General features: G+C 27.5%; 1 protein-coding gene across 1 annotated transcript in view; it reads left to right on the top strand.

Annotated features, from left to right (window-relative positions):
* Positions 1–24,029, top strand: part of LOC129962272 (sodium/potassium/calcium exchanger 2-like) — a 94,979-nt gene that overhangs the window by 47,779 nt on the left and 23,171 nt on the right. Inside the window, exons 2-4 of the mRNA XM_056076018.1 lie at positions 6,040–6,142; positions 16,628–16,926; positions 23,551–23,763. Of these exons, the coding sequence (XP_055931993.1) occupies positions 6,040–6,142; positions 16,628–16,926; positions 23,551–23,763 (615 nt within the window). The remainder of the gene's footprint in view (positions 1–6,039; positions 6,143–16,627; positions 16,927–23,550; positions 23,764–24,029) is intronic.

Below are 24,029 nucleotides of genomic sequence, written 5' to 3'. Positions count from 1 at the left end.
CTAATATGAGCCAGAATATTTAACATTTCAACAGATTTTCTAATCACTAATTTATGTATGAATTAAAATAATGATTAATAAAAATCAAATATGTTAACAGATTTAATAATAATAATTTGAATTGATAAATACTTCCCATTCTGATAAAAACTATGCATATAAGAATATGTCTGAAGAATATTATAACACATGGTTAAAATATGGATGTAACTTCACAAAATCCGCCCGTATCGGAATACTGGATTATATGCAAACACTGCAAAGTCAGAGCAACCAATTTCTGACTCAGACCTGGGTGTTTAAAAGGAATAAAAGTCTGAATTCTATCGTCATGTATGTCAAAAAAGGAATGCATAGCACTGATTTTGATAAATATGTTAAAGACAGTGAAACAATATGTATTAAATTGATAAAAAAAACAATATATTTAATACACTAATTAAATAAACTTTCATCCGTATATTCAAAAGTTGAAATAATTTTTATCAAAAATATGAAGACTTAAAGTGCTTATAGAAAAGTATTGAGTAAACTGGTATCGTAATCATACATTGCTTCTTATAATATTTATTCTATATTTATAGTTTCTCTATTATTTTCTGCATTTTACACTTTTACGATTTTTTTTTTTACTCTGTCATTTTTTTATGAAAAACAATTTTAATGTACCAATAAAAACATTTTTAAGGATTTGTCATATTTATTATTTTCTAATTTTCAGTCTTTAATTTATTAATTAAATAATGGTAATTAAAAGTAATACCACTCTCTACTTTTGAATAGCCTACGGTCAAAACCCGGACTGTTATAAAAACTGAAGTCTTAACTGAAAATCGAACCCACTTCGTGGCGACATTGCGCCGACATGCAAAAACCGTCATATCAAACTGAGTAACTCTCTTGGCATTTATAACCTTATTCTAAACATATAAAAGTTCATAGTAGAAAATAGCTTTCTAATGTTCTTGTTTTCTAAGAATAAATTTTGTGTTTCATAATCTGCTAATTCATATTCTACAAGAATAGAGTTTGAATTATTTTTGTAAAATTAATAATCTTTTTATTCTAAGAATAATTATTAACTTCCAATTGTGTTTTTATTTATTTTTGGGTTAAAAACGGATGGCAAAACAAAGACATAAAAAGCATGAGATTCTGAAGCATTATATTAAGTAAACTAAAATGACAATGACGTTTATGAGTCTGAACTTTTAAATAATATTCATAATTTATTCCTCAAGTATTCTCTTAGTCTTAATTTCTTTATTTTACAAAATGTTTGATAATTTTTTTTTATTTCTTACTTATTATTACGCTAATAAAGTCTTATTTAAAATCCTTTTTAATTTTTCGTTCTTTCCTACTTTTTTAATTTTTAATATATTTCATAATTAAAGACCACAAATGCTATGGAATGCAAAAATTAATGTTTCTTTCTGCAATGTAAAATTATTGACATATTTCATTCACATTGGGAATTTAATGAAGGTGCAAAAATTTCAGTACATTATGAAGTGAGTGAAATATCGATAATAGAATTACATCCCTACAAATCTGCAGTATGCAAACTTATATAAAAGACATTTAAAATGGCTTTTTTAATGTTTTAGAAAGGATCAAATGCAAAAACACTCAACGCACAGGATAAATAAATAAAAGGTATGATGTCAAAGAAGAATATAAGCCAAAAAGAAGGAAAGGAAAAAGGATTCATTATTTAAAAAATTAAATGTTTTTTTTAATTTATTGTATAATTTCAAATTACTTAGGACGTTTCTATCTGCATTTTCACGGCTGGTATTTTTGTTTAACCTCTAAATGATTGGTTATTTTTTTTTCTTTTTAATGCACTTTTGAAAAAGTTTTCTTTAATTTTTGTATATTTATAATTTATAGTTAGAAATAATTTTTTAAAAAAAATTGAAAATTCTGCAAAAAATGAAAAAGAACCCATTATAAATATGTTTCCGTTTTTTAAAAGTGTTTTCTTGTGAATTGTTTATATTAATATGAAAAAGTTTATATTTGATATCAATAAATGTTCGAAATATGCCATCTCACAGTAAAAAGTCTAAAATTTCAATAGAAAAAAATATTATATGAGTGACAGTATTTAATAATTTTAAAACACTACTGTTATATTTAACTATTATTATTATTATTTACCCACTGTTGTTAAAACACATTTGTATTTAACAATACAAATTTGAAACATTATATCACTATATGATCATTCATAAAAAGGATACTGTGTTTGAATTTAATGTACCAACAATTGTTACGAAAAACTCCTCATTAAAAATAACTCCTCCTCCTCAAATTTTTTGGGCATTTTTTTAAAAAAAGATCCGGCATAACCATCCATCCCCAATTTCTGAATACGAAAACATTTATATGATCTTCGTGATTTCTATAAGCTTTTCCTTCAATTTAAATGGCTGGTCAAGGTGCACACTTACTTACACCAATATACTTTCTATCGAATTTATCATTAATTAAATGAATGAAATGTACATCTTTGATAGTCTGCTGATTTTAAAACATTGATTTGAAACTATTTCTATTTAAAAAAGTTTCGAAACTGTTTCTACTCAACCCAAAAATTACAAAAACGTAATATAATAATCTATTTAGATGAAGAGAAATAAAAAACTAATTCTTAAAATGTATTTCAAAAGTTCATAATTTCGCATCATTTTATATAGATAATTATTACAGTAAATAAAACTCAATATGTAGGAAATAATGTAGAACTATTTTGTTAAGTAAACAATCATAAGTTTCCTTTCCAAACAATTCGCTCAAATAAATTATGATCAATGAATTAATCGAATTTAACGGTAAAGTCAACTTCATTGATATTAGATAGAATTCATAAAAAAATTCATTAAGCTGAGGTCTTAAAACGCCCTACTACCATTTAGTTGAATAAATTTACAAAAATGCTCATTCATTTGGGCATTAAGTCCGAACAATATTACAAACTATTTCTTATATCATTTCTAGTTCATCTGCTTTTTTGCTGTGAAGTGTCAATAAGAACCCTGCAGGCTACAGAAATATCTTTTCTTTATAGAAAGCCAACTATATGCGGTGAGAAAGTTCAAATCAGAAAAAAATCTGTTCAGAACTAGGTCAAAGTAATTACTGAACAAACATATCTCGATTTTTTTTTTACTTTGTCTGCCAACTGATATTATATTGGTCACGCAATTCCATCAATAGAAAGAGAACAAACACGACAGTTCATTGTCTCTCAAGTATGAACGAACGCTCTAGATCTAAAGAAGAATTATTGATCATTTATTCATAATCATTATGTATCATTTTTATTTCGATTAGGAATTTTATCTACAATATATAAGATAAAGATCAGTATATTTATCAAATAAAAAACATATTCATTACCAAAACTATTTATTTTCATATTATAAAATTATTAGTGATAGTATTCACCAATAATCTTATAATATTGGTGAATATATAAAATAATTCCGGAAAACTGTCCGGAATAGTTTCCCGGTAATTATAAATTACGGGAAAACTGTCAGTAATAGTTACCGGAATAATTTTATATAATATTATATAACATTATTCCGATAATTATTATTTTCTCTATCGGGTTACAAGAAAGATAATAATTACCTGAGAGAGTAAATTTGTTACAGTTGTTTTTGTAGCGAATTGAATTTCAATAAAACAATTACTTATCATTGCTCTTAAAGACAGAACAAGTTTCAAGGAAATGAAACTAGACTATTTTATTCTAGGTAATACGGAATAAGCAGTAGAAATAAAAAATAGCCAACAACTTTTATCCCAATTTTTTTTAACTTACACTTAGACAAAAGACAGTACCATTCCAATCTTTAGACCACATGGTTTACAGTATAATGCATGGCTGCATATCCAAACTAATGAACATTAAACCAAGTCTTCAAGCTGATATGAAGTAAAATTCTGAAGAGCATAGAACTAATTTAATCATTGTTTTCCTAGTTCTTACAACTTCAGTGAATGATGTAATGATAGAGTGAAATGAATGAATGATTCTTTACAACAGCCATAATTTTATTTAAACTAAAGTGAGCTAAGCGAAGCTAACACTTTTCCGAAAAGAATATTATCACTTGAAGCACAAACACTTGACGTGCTCTAATCAAATTAATATTGATCCCCCTAATAGTTATAAGAATTCAATGCTGTTACATTGTAGAGAGGAAAAGAAAAATTTGTTTCAACTGCAAGTTTATGCAGCACCTGAATATATGTTACTGCCAGAGCCACTAAAATAGTATTCAAATTTATAAATTTGATTTTGAATGTTTCCCTATTTCAAAAAGACAGAATTAAACAGGACTAACAGATTAATATCCTGCTTCAAAATACAAGGACGTTTTTCCAAACGAAATTTTTTATTTCAAAACATAGTCAGAAAACATAGAATATTATATAATATTATGTTTCAATAGAAAATAGAACAGTAGAAATTGATATATTCATAGGGCTAGATTCGAGTTTTGGTGGAATCGCGTCTAAGCCTTCGACTTTTCGATACCGGAACCGAAACTCTATTTCAAAACTCTTTATATTTACATCTATTACATGATACTCTCCGATATTCAAATTCTTGATAAATAGTAAATAAAAATGAAAATAACTCTAATAATAATTGGAAATAAACGTGAATCTAATAAATAAAATTGTATAGTAAAGCAAAATCACGGAATATATTTATACTAGCTATTACTGACGTTCTTTTGATTCACCAAGCTAAGAATTTCAATTAAATATTGTGCATAACTATTTCTTAATACCTTTCTCAACAAAATATTTATAAGTTTGAAATTTTGATAGATATATAATCCATATTATTTCATTAGCTTTAAGTGAATATATTCTTTGTTCAATACCTTTTCCTAATTACCTGTCTATATTTTTATACATCTAATTATATCCCAGGAAACAGCCTCAGTATTTAAAAATGTGAGCACTTTAAAAAAAAATTTCAACAAAGCTTGATTCTGAAGTTAATTCTTAATTGTAAGTACAATAAAATTTAAAAATCTTTATTGAAAGTATAGTTACCAAGTAAGAAATGATTAGAGTTTCGTTTCAACAATAAAATATATCATTGAAAAATACACTTAAAAGTTTCAATAAAATCTGATTAAAGATTGGGAAAATTTATACAGCAAACAAATTGTTATCATTGATAAGATAATTCTTCAAATTTTAAAACAATATAAAAATTATTTTTCGAAGTTATCATTGAAAAATGCCGAAATTATACTTAATTTTTAATTAATTAAAATTATAATTAAAATCTCCAAAAATCGCTCCAAGTTGTACATTCCCGCCTTCCAAGTGCAACTGAGCCAAATTTGGTAGTTCTAAGTTGCTAGTCTGATATCTTGTGCGCCAAAACAAGAACTTACACACATTCTTCTTTGTTATTAGTAAAGATAGAAATGCAATTAAATTTTTGAATGTAATCCATGAGGAAGTTAATCACATATCAACATTTCTTATTTTTAACTTTCTTCTATAGCTATAAGTGTCAGCAATTACATGTTAGCTATATGATGGCAGTTCTTTGTGAATGGATTTATAATTCTAAAGACTGAATGTTTTGAAAAAATATACATTATTTCTGGAGATTACAAAGAATAAAAAAAAACAGCTTTGTTTAGACTGATTTACTTTAAGATGAAAAAAATTATATTCAGAGGGAAATTTGCTAAAAAGTTGAATAAATAAAACAAAAGCCAAAGACAGACTTTGGCAGAGTGAATGATACACTATGGTTAATAACCCTTTCATTATGTTTAGTTTTAAAATATTCAATGATATTTAATCAGAATGTTTATAAATATAATGAAATAAACAATTAATTAGGACATAAAGTAGTAAAAGAATAAACAGAGTACAATGAGCATGTCTTTTCTTACTTTATTTTTTTACTAAAATTATTTTTGTAAAAAAAAAAATATTAATTTCATTGCTTGTTAATTAAATCGTATTTTTTTCCTCCCACAGATGACCAAAAGAAAAATGAGCACACCGATGCTACATGCTGGTAGCAAATTTCGATCTGGTCTGTTGCAACTAATGATCCATACAATTGATCCAATGCATGATGGTAAGTGATCAACTTCTACATAAGTATTTATGATTTATTTATTCTGTTTTCTTGTTGGCAAGGTAATACGGAATAAAATTGAAGATATAAGGAAATGTATCAAAAATAAACATTCTATAATTTTAAATATGATTATGAATTCACAAAACTTTCCTTCTTACCTATTCGTCGTCCTAAAATCATTTCACACTATTTTATCAATTTTGATGCTTAAAAATGAGTTGAAATTATTGTTTTTATTTGAGTGCATGAATTAAAAATGCTCAGAATAGTATTAATAAAAAATAATAATGCTTTAAGCCAATAATTTTTATGAAATTAATTTTCTTGAACTTACAGCATTAACCCATTTCTATGTTGAACAGCACAATACTTTTCATATTAATACTACATTTCCTGCAAAATCTTTTATTAATTCTTAGACAAGTAATTTATCGAAATTAGATACCAAAGAAATGAAATAGGGAAGATGCATCTCTCATTTATCTAAGTTATTTTAGAATAGTTAGTTTTTATCGTCGACAGTAAAAATATGCTACATGAATGATGATTACCTTTCTTACGGTAATTTCTGTTTGTATTAGAGTAAAATCTTCAGCAATCTCTCCAATAGCAGTGAGCAACTCATTGCTAAAGTAAATTTCGAAACCCAATCGCAAAACGATATTAGCTGTAAACGACAATAAAAATATGCTATATGAATGATGATTAGCTTTCTTGCGGTAATTTGTGTTTCTGTTGGAGTAAACCCTTCGGCAATCTGTCCAATAGCAGTGAGCTCATTACTAAAGTAAGTTTCAAAACGATATTACTTTGAACGATATTTCGAATCGATATTATTTTTAAACGATATTACTTTGATAACCATTTTGTCTTATTACAACAAAGAATCTTGTTTTTAAAGTACTTTACAAACAGTAATATTTAATTAAAAACATTAGCGATATTACCTTATATAAATCATGTTAAAATAATTGTACTATATTACGATAGTTTCCGATTAATTTGTATGATATCGAGTATTGTCTGTAGTTTCTTATTTATTTATTAAATTCAAAAGTCAGAATTTTTGTTCCTTCGTCAATTCTATTGAATAATTGATCTAACAAATAATTGATAAATATTTTTAAAAATAAATTTAGCTTCATTAATTCATTAATTTCACACTGATTTCATGAATTAAATTTATTTCAAATGTAGCCCTCCTTTACCGACAAGTTGCGGATTGCAGAAAGTTTATTAGGCGTGTTTTATGAAGCTGAACAGATCCCTTTTGAGGATTCCCGCTTCATTAGGAGAACGAAAGTAATAAAAACTTCCCAATCCAAAAATAAATTAATTAACTTTTTCCATGCCTTAAAAAGTATAATTTTGTAATTATAATAGCGTATTATTTAGAATTATATTAGTAAGACAAAAAATTTAGTTACAAATAAAAAGAAATGGTTATAGCAGAAATTGAGCGAAAAAGATAAAAGTAAAACAGAAAAAAAAGTGCATATATCATTATATTTCCTCAATACCCAGAAGAGAAATGTTTCGACGTCTCGTCTCTAATGTGTATTGAAAAAAATTAATTTAATATGCACGTTTGTTCTGAATGTAATTAATGTGTGATTAAAAGTTTGAAAAAACAAAGAAAACTGTTTTCTATCTATTTAGAAGAAAAAAATGCGGCAGCAAACTTTAAAAATTCATTTGAATATTATTTTTATATATTAGGAAAATTGATTGAAGCTGCAACACTAAAAAAAAAAATTATACGGTTCTCTGTAGCTTAAAAAATATCACAAAAATATTTATAACTCAAAAATTATTTCATGAATAAGAAAATTTATTCATTACTTGTTCTTCAAAATTATCAATGAAACTAATTAAAATTTGCAGCGCACAATACTATGTAAATTAACATCAAAAAATAACCAAGCAATTAGCTAATTAACCTATTAAGTTGTTTAAAATTAATTAATTAACCAACAAATGGATTTGCTACAGAAATTGGCAAACTTGCTGTTTTATTTTAGGGTTAAAAAAAGTACATTCAGTCTAATATGTGTTCACCACGAATACCAGTAAAACAATATACCGTGTGTGTGTGATATTTATCGTGTAATCTATGAAATCTGTAAAAATTGATAAACGTCGTGTAAGCAAAACAGAGCTAAGAAAAGTAAAGGTTTCTAGAGAAAGAGTTAAGAGAAAGACATCTTCCCAGAATCCACTAATCATACTTAAAGGTGTTTATTCAGAGATCGAACTAGCTACTCAATGCAATTAATTCTTTGCTACTGAAGAATTACCTCCCATGAAACGAGGCTCTTACTGAAATTCGCACCTATTGCTTTGTATTAATTGTGAACATAAACCTCAACGATGTCGTCTCTAAAGCAGGATTCATGCGAAGCCAACTATTGTGCACAGTAAAAAATTACACCTACTTCAGGAAGATCACGTGACCGCAATGGGAAAATGGCAAATAGTTGTCCCGATGAGACATTGCCCATAATAGTTGGCCTCGTATGAACGCTGCTTAAAGGTATGAATAGCAAAGTTACACTCAAAAAAATGTTCGGAGCGTTCAGATATTGCTTCCTTTATGTGAATTTTTTGCATTCATATTTGGTGGATGATAGCTGAATCCGAATCCACATCAATTTAGGCAAAGTCTGTTATCTTTTTATAAATTAAATCTGAAATCTATTGTCAAGAGACAGTTTACTTTTATTGGCATTCTAGTGGACATTTTGAGACCTGTATAAGATTCTACTTCCTCAAGTAGTATAAAATTCAATTCACCACTTGAAAATTCTGAGAAAGACAAAGGTTACCATAGTTGCACCAAAGTTAGATCTATTATTCGCACATTATGTCTATCATGATTACTGAATGTACTTTTAACCCATATTTCTCTAAACATTCTTGAAGCAAGAAGTCTTTAACTTGAGAATGTTACTTCAAATTATTTATTCTCCTCTTTTTTATTCCTCAAAAACGTTTTATCACTTTTTTATTACTATGTTCTGCGAATTAATTTCTTATACCAGCAAAATCTACAGCCTCATTCTCAAAAATGCATATTTTCGACATGCAAAGAAGCGGTACTACAGTATCGACATCATTTTGTATGTTGCAGTTTTTAGCGCCTTTGATTTAACAGCGTACTCTAATTTTCTGCCTATTGCTTTTTTTATATACGAGTTCCAGGCTTTAGTGAGTTTGTGTTTCAACATCATTGGCTTTAGATTTTTTGTCTTCCACTTAAGATCTATGATGCTTGATGTTTGATGCAGATTAAAACAGATATCGAAGGTCTGAAGTTTTCCTCTGACTTGAAGCGGATGTTTGGAGAGAAAGATATTGCCTTAGGTTTTGTCCTCGCCATCTGACAATGGTTCAGAAATAGCCATCCAAAATATCTCTTTTGGTGCTTTATAAAATAGCACTGCTATAAATAAAACAACTAATATTTTACACAATTATTATTCTTTACAGAATTTCCTTTGATGCAGTGCATTTGGATTTCAAAATAGGATTTAAATATGCCAAGATCTTCATTTTCCTATCTTCTACAAATTATAACAAAACTAATTTTTTAAAAATTTAAGCAAATAAATAATGAATTTTCTTAAGTCAACCTTCAATAGGTCCTATCTAAATCTGTATGAAAGCATTTGGTAATTTTAGATAAAATAAGATAGAGAATGACTTTTTATTTAATTTTATTTTTTTTTCAGATAGATACATACATTTCATAGCTCCCTACTTCATTATGAATGCATTAAATTATACATTTTCAAGTAGATGAAACCTCTAGCAATAGGCACAAAAGTTGCAAAATGCTAAAGTTTGCTGTATTTATTTTTCTTGCTCTTCCCATTTATACCGCTATATTTTCTGGGAAAAAATAGCTTTATATTTGTTTCAAATTCATCAGTGCAAATCTGTGTGAGTTCAATATATAGATAATAAAAATGAGTGTGTATAAATGTACTGAATTCTGCATATCATCTTGTAATTAGAATTCTTAATCATTTTTTAAATTGTGTACCAAATACGATACATAATTGAATAAACTGTCTATCTGCTCATGTATATATGAACACGGTCATATTACTGATAATAAGAAAATTAAATCCTACATGTGATGTTTACAATCTAAATTATAGATTTCTAAAATATAATGAATTGAAATTGTTCAAAAGAAAGAAGACAAAAATCCATGCTCTATTTTCTTTATTATACTGCTAAATTAATAAACATTACGCTAGCTCATATCTATTAAGCTAAGTAGAATCTAGCAGCTGAGTAGAGGTCAGCGTTTTAATTTGACATCAATCTGATCCATGGAAATGAAAAGAGCAAGAACAGAAGTTTCAAAATATCTTTCACAGATCTTGCATCATATGTACAAGCAAAATGGGTTTTTTTTTCTTACCAATGATTCGTTTAATAGCCATAAGATGTGCAATCAACTATGGACATTTGTTCACTAAGAAAGCTTTTTTTTTTTTTTTTTCATTTCAAGAAACGACTGAAGAATTGGGTTTATTGGATTCGAACAAATAGTATCATGAAGGCTTTCTAAAATCAGACTTGACAGGCATGTCTAGACAAATAAAAGAAAATTTGACATAATGATTGTTGGAATCTCTTGAGCTTGGAAATAAATTTAAAGATGTTTTGTATTATGATTATATTAATCTAGGAATGCGTAGATAAATGGCTAAAAGCCATGATCCTTCTGATACCAACAAAATTTTAAAGGGTCATAGAAAAAAAAATGTCTCCTTCACAGTTTTCACTGTGTAATCATAAATTCTATATTCAAAATTTATATGAAATTCATAATTTACTCAGTTTTATTGAATGTAGAGGAATCAAATACGCATATATGAGTTATAAAAATAAAAATCCCACTAACTATATATCCATTTGTATGTTCAAATTTCTTAGCGAAGTTATTAATTGAAATTGAATGAAATATTTTAAAATTGGTTCTAAAAAGTCATATGAAAAGATCACTCATTGTCCTTTCAATAATTAAAATCATTTTTTAATAATATTTTTAGAAAAATCGCTTTTAATATAATTGAGTTTTTCTGAAATATCTCTTATTTCAGTAAACAATTAATTTCTAATTAGTTTCAATTATATATTCACTTCATTTTTTAATATAGTTCGGTAATGTAATCCTATTATTTTCTATAATAGAGATACTATAGAAGAAAAACATTTCTGAACAATTTATCTACATATTTATGATTTGCCATTCAGGATCATTAAAAGAACGATGCATTTTTTTAAGCTAGTTCATTTCTTGACACTCTTCTCTTTAATTTATTACAATAAAATCGACACTAAATTAATTTTAATTCAGTTTGCATGGATTTCAGAGTCAAAAAAATCTTAAACATGATATGACCCAATGTTCCTCAATGCATAGGGCATCATAGTAGCTATACTAGTTAACATATTAATAAGCATTATGCACTTTCTTAATCATATGGAATCATTTTAACCTCTCTATTAAACCCCGGGGGGAGGGGGCAGATCGGAAAGAGGATGAGATATTTCCGGTACGGTGGTTGGATCTCGCCACCCTGGAAGGTACACATAAAGATGGGATATTTGGCTCCTCCCATCGATGACGGGACGTACTTCCTTTGGGAAGGGTTGTATCATGGCCGGTGATGGCTCTAAGGACTCAGCCATTCCCACCAGTGTTGCTGTTGCGGCGGTCCGGTCATTCAGTTTTCTTTATTCATATGCATTCGGGCGGGACGGAGAGTCAATGATATGACTAATCTCTCTATTAACTAGAAACAGAATAAGATATTGGCATTAATAAAATTCATCGAAGTAAAGAAGAATTGATACATGTAATAAAGAAATGAAAGCATAAAAAACTTGTTATACCACTGAAAATTGATTTTATTAGTGAATATTTTTATGTATTAATGCATCTACAGTTGCTCTTTCAAAACTCATTTTTGAACAAACTAAAGTTTTAGACGCTTAAGTGAATCCTAACAGTTGAAACTTAAATTGTAAAAATATATAAAGAAAAATAATCATTTTTGCTTTAGTTTATAATTTATATAAAATTTCGAGAATTTTTATGATATTTATATTTTTGTTACAAATTTAGTAATATTCAATCACTGTCATTTCTAGAATTCTCTATCGTTGCCATAATCTTTCCTATTAATAAATAGCTTTTGCAATCAGTTAATATGTTATGTTTTATTTCAATTTAATCTGTTTTGATAAACTTAATGTTCATAATTCTCTCAGCAACGTATTTTTAAGAATCAAATTTAAATAGCTATTAAAGTCATTTTATTTTAATAGTCATTATGTTTCTTGTGTGCAAGTAGCTTCCTAAAAACCAAACTATGGCAAGTTCAATTCCCGCTGGTGTGGTGTGGTGTGGAGAGGAGGGTGCCAGCTCAGGTATCGTCCTCGTTATCTGACCGTGGTTCAAAATTACGAGGTCCGTCCCAAAATAGCCCTAGTGTTGCTTCAAACGGGACGTTAATATAACCAAACCAAACCAATGGCAAGTTCAACAGCATCATAATATCATGAAGCACATTGCTGTATGGATAAACTACTTTCTAAGTTTCTATTTCGCAGTCCAGTAACTCTACTTTCTTATTCAGGATGCAAACTGCATGGATAAGAAAAATGATCTTTTTTCAATGACTTTCAACAATAGAAAAAATTACTTGACTAAATATTTGATGACGTAAGACGAACATTTCATTGCTACATTGCTATAAACTATTAATTAAAATTACGCATAAAATACTTTTTAAAAAATCTTCAAAATTCAGAGGGGGGAAAAAATGAAGTAAAAGCGAAAAATCATTGCATTATTTAGTTTTTGTAACATCTTAAATATTATCTTTTCACTCATATCAAATTAACTCTGATGCAATTTTTTTCTAATTTTAAAAATATTTTAAATATTTTGAAACATAATTAATAATGATGGATATTTTTTATTGTAATAAAATTCAAAACCTTTTATTGTTTCCTTAAATTATTTTATAATAAGTTATTTTAATTCTTAAATTTGTGATTAAAAAAATATTTTTTTAAATATTATCTTCAAACAAAAATTTCTACTTTTGGTATTATTTCGAAATATACAAATAAGAAATTTAATAGTTCAATCAGCATAAGGGATGTACATAAAAGGAATTATAAACATATTTACGTTGAGGAAGCTGACTCCCGAAGATGAAATGTTGACACCAATGGGATTCATTTTAAAAAAGAAATTCCCTGGCAGAAATATTAAAATAATCCAGCATCATTTATATTAAATCATAACTGATACTTATTAGAATCAGAAGATAGTGATAAAAAATTTTCCAATAATTCAAAACTAGAAATTGAATTTTTCTAGGTAAATAGGAGAAATAGCTTAGAAAGTTGCAGTTTCTAGATTTAAAGAAAAAAATATTCTCAATATGGATTAAAAAAGACTTTATCCCCTTTTTCTCAGAATGTGTTTTTTTTCTGGCAAATTAAATATAAATAAGCTCAGAATTGAAATTCTTCTCAAATAAATTAGTATTCTTTTCAAAGAATTTACATGGAAAATTTGGCATATTTACTATATGTAGGATTCTCAAGAAATAAACTAGAATGAAAGAAAGAATAAAATTCCTGAAAAAATTCATATTAAAATTCCTAGAAGTTGAAAATAATTTTTTAATCTTTTTTTAAGCCCTTGCTCATATAGTATTATACATGAAAAAAATAATGTACAATTTTGGTAAACTGCTTTTAGTACGGGGTTTGAAAGAAAATCAATAAAAGATATAATTTTTGCAATTTAATATGAAACTCTTTGTGCAATTTATTTCGTTTTTACATCAACAGCATTTAAAAAATGAAAATATTATTCCCTTTGCCATTCATTAAATGACTCCAAAGCTCATCTTAATTATCCATATTGATAAATTATGCGTATATGCGTAGAACATTATTTACACCAAAATCTTTTTTTATATTTTATGAGAAACATTTTAAAAAAATATTTGTTAGATCAAATTTTGTTGTATTATATTTTAAGCTTTCAACCATATCAAATGTTGGATGTCAAACAAGGACATCTGAAGTTTCGCTTCCTTTCCAAATTTAATTTTAAATGTTAAACTATAATAAATATTTTTAAAAACCAGAAAATCATTGATAAGTAGTGTTCATAATTAATATTCACATCATAATAAAAAAATAGTTTGAAATACAGAAATCTTTTTTATACTTTATAATAATAATATAATAAATTATTTTTCATTCTTCTTATTAATTATTCTTCATTAAATTATTTTTAAATAAAATATAGAAAACATCTTTATCTTACTCTTCAATGAAATTGTCTATCAATGTCAAAATTACCATTTTTGTTCAACTCCAACGTTTCATATTTGCAAGTACAGAATATTATAATCAATTTCCCTTTCATTTCTTTGTGCTCTAGAAATTTAACATACTTTTGTACTGTCAATTAGAATATAATTTTTTAAGATTTCCAAAACTTATTTATTAATTGATAATATAATTAAATTCTGATTTCATGTCAGCGATCCCACTTAGTTGGAAATTAGAAAAAAAAATGTTTTAAGATTCCATTATAAATATGATCAGGAAATAAACAGTAATACCTAAAAAGTAAACATAAATAAATGATATAAAAAAATTGCAATAATTTTTTAATACAAAACTAAAAATATAATTTTCAAAACTGTTATTGTGTGTAAGGAAATGAATTTCCTTACACACAATTTTTTTCTATATTGTGTTAAATTAAATTTATCATTTTTGTTACTTTATTTTTAAGTCTATCATTTTCTCCATAAAATCATTCTCCCATAAATCATTCTCTCTAAAATAAATACTCTATTGCTTGAATAAATAGAATATTTTTAATGATAGATAACGATTCACATTTCATCTTGAATAATGTTTCCCTCAATTTATAAATGAAAAACAAAACTCAAATTCCTGCTCTCTTCTTTTATTTTGTATTCTTGAATAATTGTTGAAGTCAAAAGTTGTCATTTCTTGAATAGTTCTAAGAAACTAAAAAAAATTCTTTATTAGCCAAACACTTCGTTACAAAGCTATAGTACAAAAGGCTGTAAGATATATTTATGGATGAATATTTTGGTATTTTGCGATGAAAGAATGTCATGAATCATCATATTTTCTCTTGTCTCTTGTAGTCTTCTGAATATGAAGTTGCATTGTGATGTGTTTGAAGAACGCAGACTACGATGGCATTTCCATAAGATAGTAAAATACTTCCATTCATACTTATGACTCATTATTCACTTTCAAAACATTATTTCCCAAACGAAAGTTGCAGAAAAAATTCTTCAGAAGTTGATTGTTGCTTCACATCTTAAAAACAATAAAAGATGAGCAGTACTTTTTCTTTCATGTTTTACTCACTTGATTTTATATTACGATCAATATTGAATGTAATTTCACATTAAAAAATGAAGGTGCTTGTTAATTTTTACTGCTTTGATTTACTGCATGATTTTCAAATTATGCCAAGAGAGCTAATGGGGTTTATTCGGTGATTTTCAGATTAAACCAAGATCCATTATACATGACATAAGAGAGATTAATATATAACTAATATAGAAAAAATGTATAATAAATATCTTAATAGCTAATGAAGATATTTAAAGTCTTTCTCAGTCAATGATGCTCTTGTAGAAAACTCATAATTTTTATTATTCGAAGCATATATCTTCTATTTTTATACCATGTTCTAATCATAGACTTTAAGAAACAAATGAGTTTTGCTATAAAACAAACAATAATGTTGATTTTTAATTGCATGAAATATTGCAATTTATTTCCAATACAATTACATTCATTAAAATTCATGTTGCTAACTATATTGCAAGTCAAACATTTCCCCAACAATTTTCAGTTTCCCTTCTTTCTTTTACACACTTTTGTGTAATAAGAATTGTTTCAGATTTATTAATAGGGGACTTTGTAATCGATATGTCATCTACTTCCTAATGTGTTAGAATTTTTAAATTTTATTCTCACGTTTTCTCAAAGGCAACACACTATTTTAATATTTTGAAACCATAATGTTTCTTTTTAACAAATAATTTTATTAAAATTTTAAATTCATATAAGTGACAAACCTTATAGTAAGTTTGAGAAAATATTGTTTTCAAATTCCTCAATGAATTATACATAAAACACTAAAAAGAATGAGCTATTTTTATATTACTTTTTACTAATACATGTACTTTAGTCATTACTTTTTACTAATATGTGTTTCAAAAATGTTTATTAAATCTGGCAGAAGGTTATTAAAAAAATTACAAATAATTCAGTAAAAGATTAGGACGTTACAATTTTTAATATAATTAAGTGATAGGTGCGTGGTTTTTAAAATCTCATTTGTTAAAATAAATAGCTAACAATGTATTTTTGCAGGTAAATTGGACGAAAAAGCTAATCAGTTACATGCCATAGCTTCCCTACGTGTTCTTCTAGAAGCTCAGAAGGCCAATGGGGCCGTCGCCATGAAATTGAACCAAGGCAAAGGCGTACCGAACAGTATGTCGTGTCCTGCATGCGCCGACTGCCCTGACTGCACGCACGGAGGCCATCCTTCTATGGTAGAGTCTCCAAGTGGAATGCACATCGTGCCGACAAATGTGGGTGAAGTAAATGCTGAGGAGCACATGCCCCCAGTAGAGAACTCACCCACGAGCAACGTCAGGGTAATTTGGGTCAGCTTCTGTTTTATTACTCTTTTTTCTCTCTTTCTCTTAGTATATCCTTTATTTCTATAAATACTTCATTTGTTTCAAAAATATTTTCTCAAGCTGATACAATCATAACTTAACATTCATCAATGAAAAATTTTTAGTTTTGTTGCACTTCTTTATAGAAATGTGGAAAAGAATTTACTTTAAACATTCATTTGTAACAGTTGACTTCTAATCATCCATGAAAAATCCTAAATGGCAGCAAGTAGGCGAAACGTATGTTGCGCATCATGTTTTTCTATGATGAGGAAGAGGATTTTCGTATAAAATATAAAAAATATCAAACTAAAAGAGAAATTTTGAATATAATTTCTTTGTGCTTAATTGAAGTTTGCTAATGCTTTGCCAATTGAGTATGGAGTAGCACCATCGTGATGCCTCATATCCAAGAGATGATGTCTCAACCAAAAAGGCCAGAAATCCTATGAACACTTTACTTTTCAATGGAAAGGACATGTACTTATCGACAGGTTGACACGGAATCAAAAGACTGCCCAGACTCAATGCTACCATAACACTTCGCCGAGATATAAATATATCCTCAAAAACGAGCGCAAATGCATGCTCTCAGAAAGGATAGTGTTGCTTTGACTCACTTCAGATTTCACTTAGCCAGAATCTGAAATTAATACTTTCATAATTTTACTAGGAAGTCCTCAAATATCTTTCGTGTAATCTTATTATCTCCCCATAGAAATTGCGCTTTTTCAGCCCCTTTAAAATATGACTGAAAAATGTACTTGCGGCATGGAAGTTCTAGAAATTGGATCTGCATAAGAAACCATTCACTTCCTCCATAATTATGGTGAAAAGATTTCCGGAATCAGTATATCAGGTGTTAATAGCAATTATGTGTAGATTTAATGTCACGCATAAACTGTAATTAAAATTTTTTAATAAGCTTAACCTCCATTTTGGCTCCTTTTACAGAAGGATACTCAGAAAGAAACTTCCCATTGATACTTATAAAATACTTGATTTAGTTATTTCTCTTATGGCTACCCATTTAAAATTAGTATCTTATTAAGTACTGATAAAATGAATAAAATATGTTTTGAAATTTATTATATTTGGGCTCATTAACTTCTTGGATATAACAGATAATTATTACTGTAAGAAATAATAGGATTTTCATAATTAATTAATTTGTTTTATTCAAAGTGTTTTCAGTGTTTGTTCCTATTAATTAAAATACGTATTAAAATTTTGTCTCTATTAAGCAGAGTTCAAAACAATTGAGCAGCAATTTTGAAGATTGAGTAATACTGTTCTTCAATTCTTTTTCCCTGGTGAATCAGTCTCATTAATCAGTTTAAAAAATTTTACTAATTATTGACATGAAGTTGTTCAAACATCCGAAGATCTGGTACTTCGAAAGACACACTTATTTAAAAATAAAGATTTAGAAGAATTCACATTAATAAACATTTCCCGAATATGCTGAAAATGCAATTACAGAATTACTATTTTCTGAAAAAAGGACAATAAGCACAAATGTAACATTTTAGTAAATGACAGCAAACGCATTTTTTTAATGTTAAAGATAATTATTTTTTTATATCATAAAAAGGTCTTAACAATATGGCATCATTATATTTCCCATTTAAGCACTAATTAACATCAAAGAGTCTTCCATATATTTCATAACTTAATTAAAGAATATAGCAGCTAGTTTGAAGAAGTCATTACCGTAGATCATTAGAAAAAACATTAGCACATCATTTATATCTTCAGTGACTCATTCTTTTAAGTTAAACTGTTATTAAATCACTAAATGTATCTGCTGACTATAATATTCTCCTGAAAATTTCCATCAATACTCATGACTGAAAACTCTGTTAATTTTTTAACTATAAATATAGTGTCATGTATGTAATTGTGACAATTTTGTCTTCATCGCAAATTCATAAAAAAAAATCTTATTAATTATTTTACTTTGGTTATAAATTCTTTTCGTTTGTTATGCTTATTAATCAAATAGTACAAGATATTCAACAGCACAATTATGATATTCTACAATATTATTACTCTCATGGAAACTTTACATGAAAAAATTATATGTGTTTGAAGTTAAATAATTTCAATGCATAAAGTTTCAAACGATAAACTATCATCCTAATCAAAATTTCTAAAACAAAATAGAAATTAATGTAGCAGCAATAATTATTTATACAATAGTATGTAAAAATCGGGAAAGTTCTTTTCCAAGTCATTGTAGATATCGAACAATTTCTTGAAAGAAAATTATATATAGTTGCAGCTAAATAATTTCAATACGTAATATTTCAAGCGATAAATTTTCATTCTAATCAAAAGTGCTACAACAAAATATAAACTAATGTAGTAGCAATAATTATTTATGCAAGAGCATGTTAAAATCGAGAAAGTTCTTTTCCAAACCAATCTTGATATGTCAAACAATTTCTTGAAAGAAAATAGTGTGAATTTGCAACTAAATCATTTCAATACGTAGTATTTCAAATGATAAATTCTCATTCTAATCAAAATTGCTTCAACAAAATGGAGACTAATGTAGTAGCAATAATCATTTATACAGCTGTATGTAAAAATCGGGAAATTTCTTTTCCAAACCAATCTTGATATGTCAAACAATTTCTTGGAAGAAAATCATGTGCATTTGCAACTAAATAATTTCAATACATAGTATTTCAAACGATAAATTCTTATTCTAATCAAAAGTGCTACAACAAAATAGAAAATAATGTAGCAACAATAATTATTTATACAGCAGTTCTTTTCCAAGCCATTCTTGTTATATCAAACCATTTCTTTTCCATCATCCATTCCCTTTACCCTTTACCTATCAAAGTACGTAACCCCTGACTTTAATTTTCAGCATATAATATCAGAAAAATGAGAGCTCATTGAGCCAGAAACACGATATTGTAGCATCCATTCTTGGTACTTTCACAAGTGGGCAGGTGAGAGCGAGGACACTTTATATGCTTCTGCACAGTTTGATACGCCACAAGGTTCAATGCACTGAAGCTTCCACCACATTACTCACATCGCCATTATCAAAATTATCCCTGATGTAGGCCAACACAATAGCCCTTCTGTTGATTAGAAACAGTATGGGTTTAGCTGACCTTCCTTTTCGACGAAGCTTGACGACATAATGTTTTGTTTATGGCTTTCCGCAGCAAAACAATGTTTTAGCGTTTACTGGAACTAAGATATCCTTTAATAATTTGTGTTACAAAGAATATTGCTTTTATCCAAACATCTTGTTTAATTAACTTAAGTTGTAGAATCATAATGCTGTGCATTATGCATGGGGTGAAATATTGTGTCTGCTACTTTTACAACGTCTACTCGCAATAACCTTTAGGTACAGCAAGAGGATATTTTATATGCTCTATTTACAAGTATTTTTGTATAAAATGATAACGTCTGACAAAAAGAGAAAATATCCACTTATTTTATCGGCAAGATTCAAATGATGTCTCTTGTCAATTTCTTGTTAATTTTATTTGGGATCTATAAAAAAACTATAATTAAATTCGATCTCTTTAAAGCAATAGGCACATTTTTTTTAAATTATTATTTTAAGAATTTTTTATTTTAGATTATATAAAAATAATGATGTGAATAAAATATTTTTCTAGAAAATTCCAATCTTTTTTTTTTCAGGTTAGAAATATTTTATAATATGAACAAATTAGGCGCAAATTAGGCACTGGCGCATAAACATTTATAGAATTCTTTAATTGTTTCGTATAAAATGCAGGATGTTTATAAATGATTGCCCTAATTTTACAAGTATTTTTGTGCAAAATAATATCGTTTGACAAAATAATGTCTACTTATATTATCGATATGATCGGTAAGATCTTCTGTTAATGTCATGTTAATTTTATCTGTGTTCAGATTGAAGCTACAGTTAAACTCAATTTCATTAATGCAGTAGGCTCATTTTATTAAATCTATTCTGTTATGAATATTTTATTTTAAATGGTATGAAAATAATGGTGCGGATAGAATATTTTTCTAGAAAATTACAACCTTTTATCCTGTCAAGAAGAAAATTTCTTATAATATAAACAAATTTGGCTGCACTAGCGCATAAACATTCTTCATATAAATACAGGGTATTTATCAAAGAATATCCAACTTTGCAGGGATATTAAAAGAAAACTTTCTTGTTCGTCGGAAAATACAAATAATAGTTGGAAATTTAAATTCAACATGGTTATAAATGTTCATTGTAAGCCCCTTCAAAAATACGAACGATATCAAGACGTTTTCATAACTCATTTCATACTTACATACTTTTGATGTGACGCTTTGAAAGCCTGCAGGTTGACGCTTGAAAGCCTGCTATATATGCTTGTTCTTCAACATCATTTGGTAGAGGGAAGGACAGACATTTGCGATTTGATGTAGCCCTAAAACAAAAAAAATCAAGTTTGACCATAAACGCATATCTGCATCGTTTCAGAGATTCATACCAGGCATGCAGAAAAACATTAGGCATTCTCATACTGATTCGATATTTTTCGTATGACTGGAGGGGATCACATTAACGCTAATACTGGAGGGGATCACGCTAATACCTGTATTGAATTCAAACTTTCAACTGTTGTTTTTGATTTCCGTTGAGCAACAAGGTTTCATTTTATTTTGTTGTCTTTTAATATGCCTGCAAAGTTGAAATATTCATTTATAAACAACCTATATATTGTAATGTTATTAACATATGCATTTAAAAAAGCAAATGAAGGAAAACTTTTTAATTCAAGTCTCGGCGTCTGGTGGCATGATCTCAGTTTTCAATAGGAGCGTAGATGATTCTGTAAGATATTATTAAAAACTGTAACTTCAACAGAAAAACCATATAATAAATAAAAATTTCCTCTTAAAATCATTTAATTATTTGAGTGATTTATTTTTATTAAATGTCTTTAGATTCTTTATTAAATATATTTTTATTAAATGTCTTTAGATGATTTATTTTTTATTTAAAATAACTTTAAGATTTTCAGTGAGCATTTATTTACAAGATTCCCTGAAATATATATTTAAAAAAATATTAAAAATGAAAGTTTTTTAGTCTCAATTTAATCCATTGAATTCGAATGAAATAACAACATTCTTGAAAGATCTTACGAAAAATGTTGCCCCCCCCCCTTACAATTCCAAAATTGGAACTCTCAACTATGGAATATAAATTCAATTAATTTCTGCTTCTAACATTTTAAAATTATAAGAAAAATAATTAAAGAGGAAAGAAAAATAAAAAAAAAGAAATATAAAATGTGGAATTATTTCGTGGCAATTATTTCATATTTGTTGCATATTTTATTTTGTCAATTTATTACAGGTGTACATGGAATCTATTTGACTGAAAAAGTTGAAATGAATGAAAACGTGATTCAAGGGGAAAAAAAGCTTTGCAATGATTGTTAAATATTTTAATGAATTGAACTTTCTTTACAAAAAAAAATATTTATTATTAACAAAATATAGATGTAAATATTATTTTTTATACTGTCAGATAACTCATTAATGTGTTCTAAATTTGGGAAATTGGATGAGTTTAATTTGAATGAATGTTTTCACATAAAAAAACTATATGTAAGTTTAATTCCTAAAATGTATGTGATGAAGATGTGATGTTTGGAAAGAAATTAATTTCACTTAAATATTAGTGAAAAGAAATTCTAGCTTTATTTTTTTAACTTCATTGGAATCTCATTTTTAAAAAATTTCAAAAAATTGGCAGTTTTTAAATGAAAATTTCTTATTATACCACTGCTTACTGATCGGTATTAGGAAAATGTTAACATTTACAATAATTTCGTACAAGTATGTAATATAAAATTGATTAATTTAAGAAACTAATCTATTTAGAGGGGGAGAAGATATCATTGACTGGCAAAATGAGAAAAATAGCATGCTGCTAAGGGGGAAAAGTACAATTCATTTATTATATTTTTTTGGATACAATGAAAACGTTAAATATGTCTTTGTAATAAATTACCAATCGAAAATTGGCATCCGACTTTTAGGAAACTAAAAGTAAATTTTCTCGAGTCAAAACTATTAAAAGAAAGACCAGGATTATTTGTGTGTGTGTGTGTGTGTGTGTGTGTGTGTGTGTGTGTGTGTGTGTGTGTGTGTGTGTGTGTGTGTGTGTGTGTGTGTGTGTGTGTGTGTGTGTGTGTGTGTGTGTGTGTGTGTGTGTGTGTGTGTGTGTGTGTGTGTGTGTGAAGAGTCTAACTTGTATTGACCGTAATGACCCGAAAATCCCAAGATATTTAGGTTTATGAAGAAGACTTCATAAACTGTTCTAAAACAATTCTTCGGAATTTTTATTTCCTTCTTTTTTATTCCATTTAATTCATTTTTTTCTTTTAAATTAATTCGGATGTTAAAATCAAATTATGCATTTATTATAGCTCTAAAAGTTTTTAAAAAAAAGTGGAAAATTTCTAAGAAAACACTATCTATTTATTTCTCATACTTATTTTCCATTAAGTATTCTGTCACACCTGGTATACATGGGATTCATAAACAATTCTTTGTCGTTTTTTTAATATTGTGCTTATTGTTTACTTTCAGACGGCCAACAACTCAGCTGGAACATTTATGACTCGCAGCGTCCGCAGCGATCCTGGGGAAGGAACTGTTCTTAGAACTGATTCAGTGAACAGCATACCCCAGAGCAATGCCGACTCCACCCAAAATGTCAATATTGTCATGCCCTCAGATTCTAAAAATAATATCCAAAATTCTAATCAAAATATACCACACTCCAATTCAGCAGGCTCCCAGGTACTTCTTCCTCCTTGATAGAATTTTCTTATCTTTTTTTACTTTGCATTCGTTGGCATCACGAATACTTTGTAGAATGTTGAAATAAGATGCATTTTTCTAGGAAAAGACGTTTCATAGAAAAAGCATCCAACTTTTCTAAAAAATCTGAAGTTACGTTTTTTTAATCATTTAAAACTTGTTTTATTTTCTTTTGTTAAAAGTAACTCCACTGTTCTGGGAAAATTGAAATCAAGTTAAAGTCATATATTTTCCTAAATTAGATT

The sequence above is a fragment of the Argiope bruennichi genome, chromosome 2 (assembly GCF_947563725.1).
Source record: "Argiope bruennichi chromosome 2, qqArgBrue1.1, whole genome shotgun sequence".
Taxonomy (NCBI): Eukaryota; Metazoa; Arthropoda; class Arachnida; order Araneae; family Araneidae; genus Argiope; species Argiope bruennichi.
The sequence above is the reverse complement of the archived record's forward strand: the minus strand, read 5'-3'. Positions and strand labels throughout refer to the sequence as shown.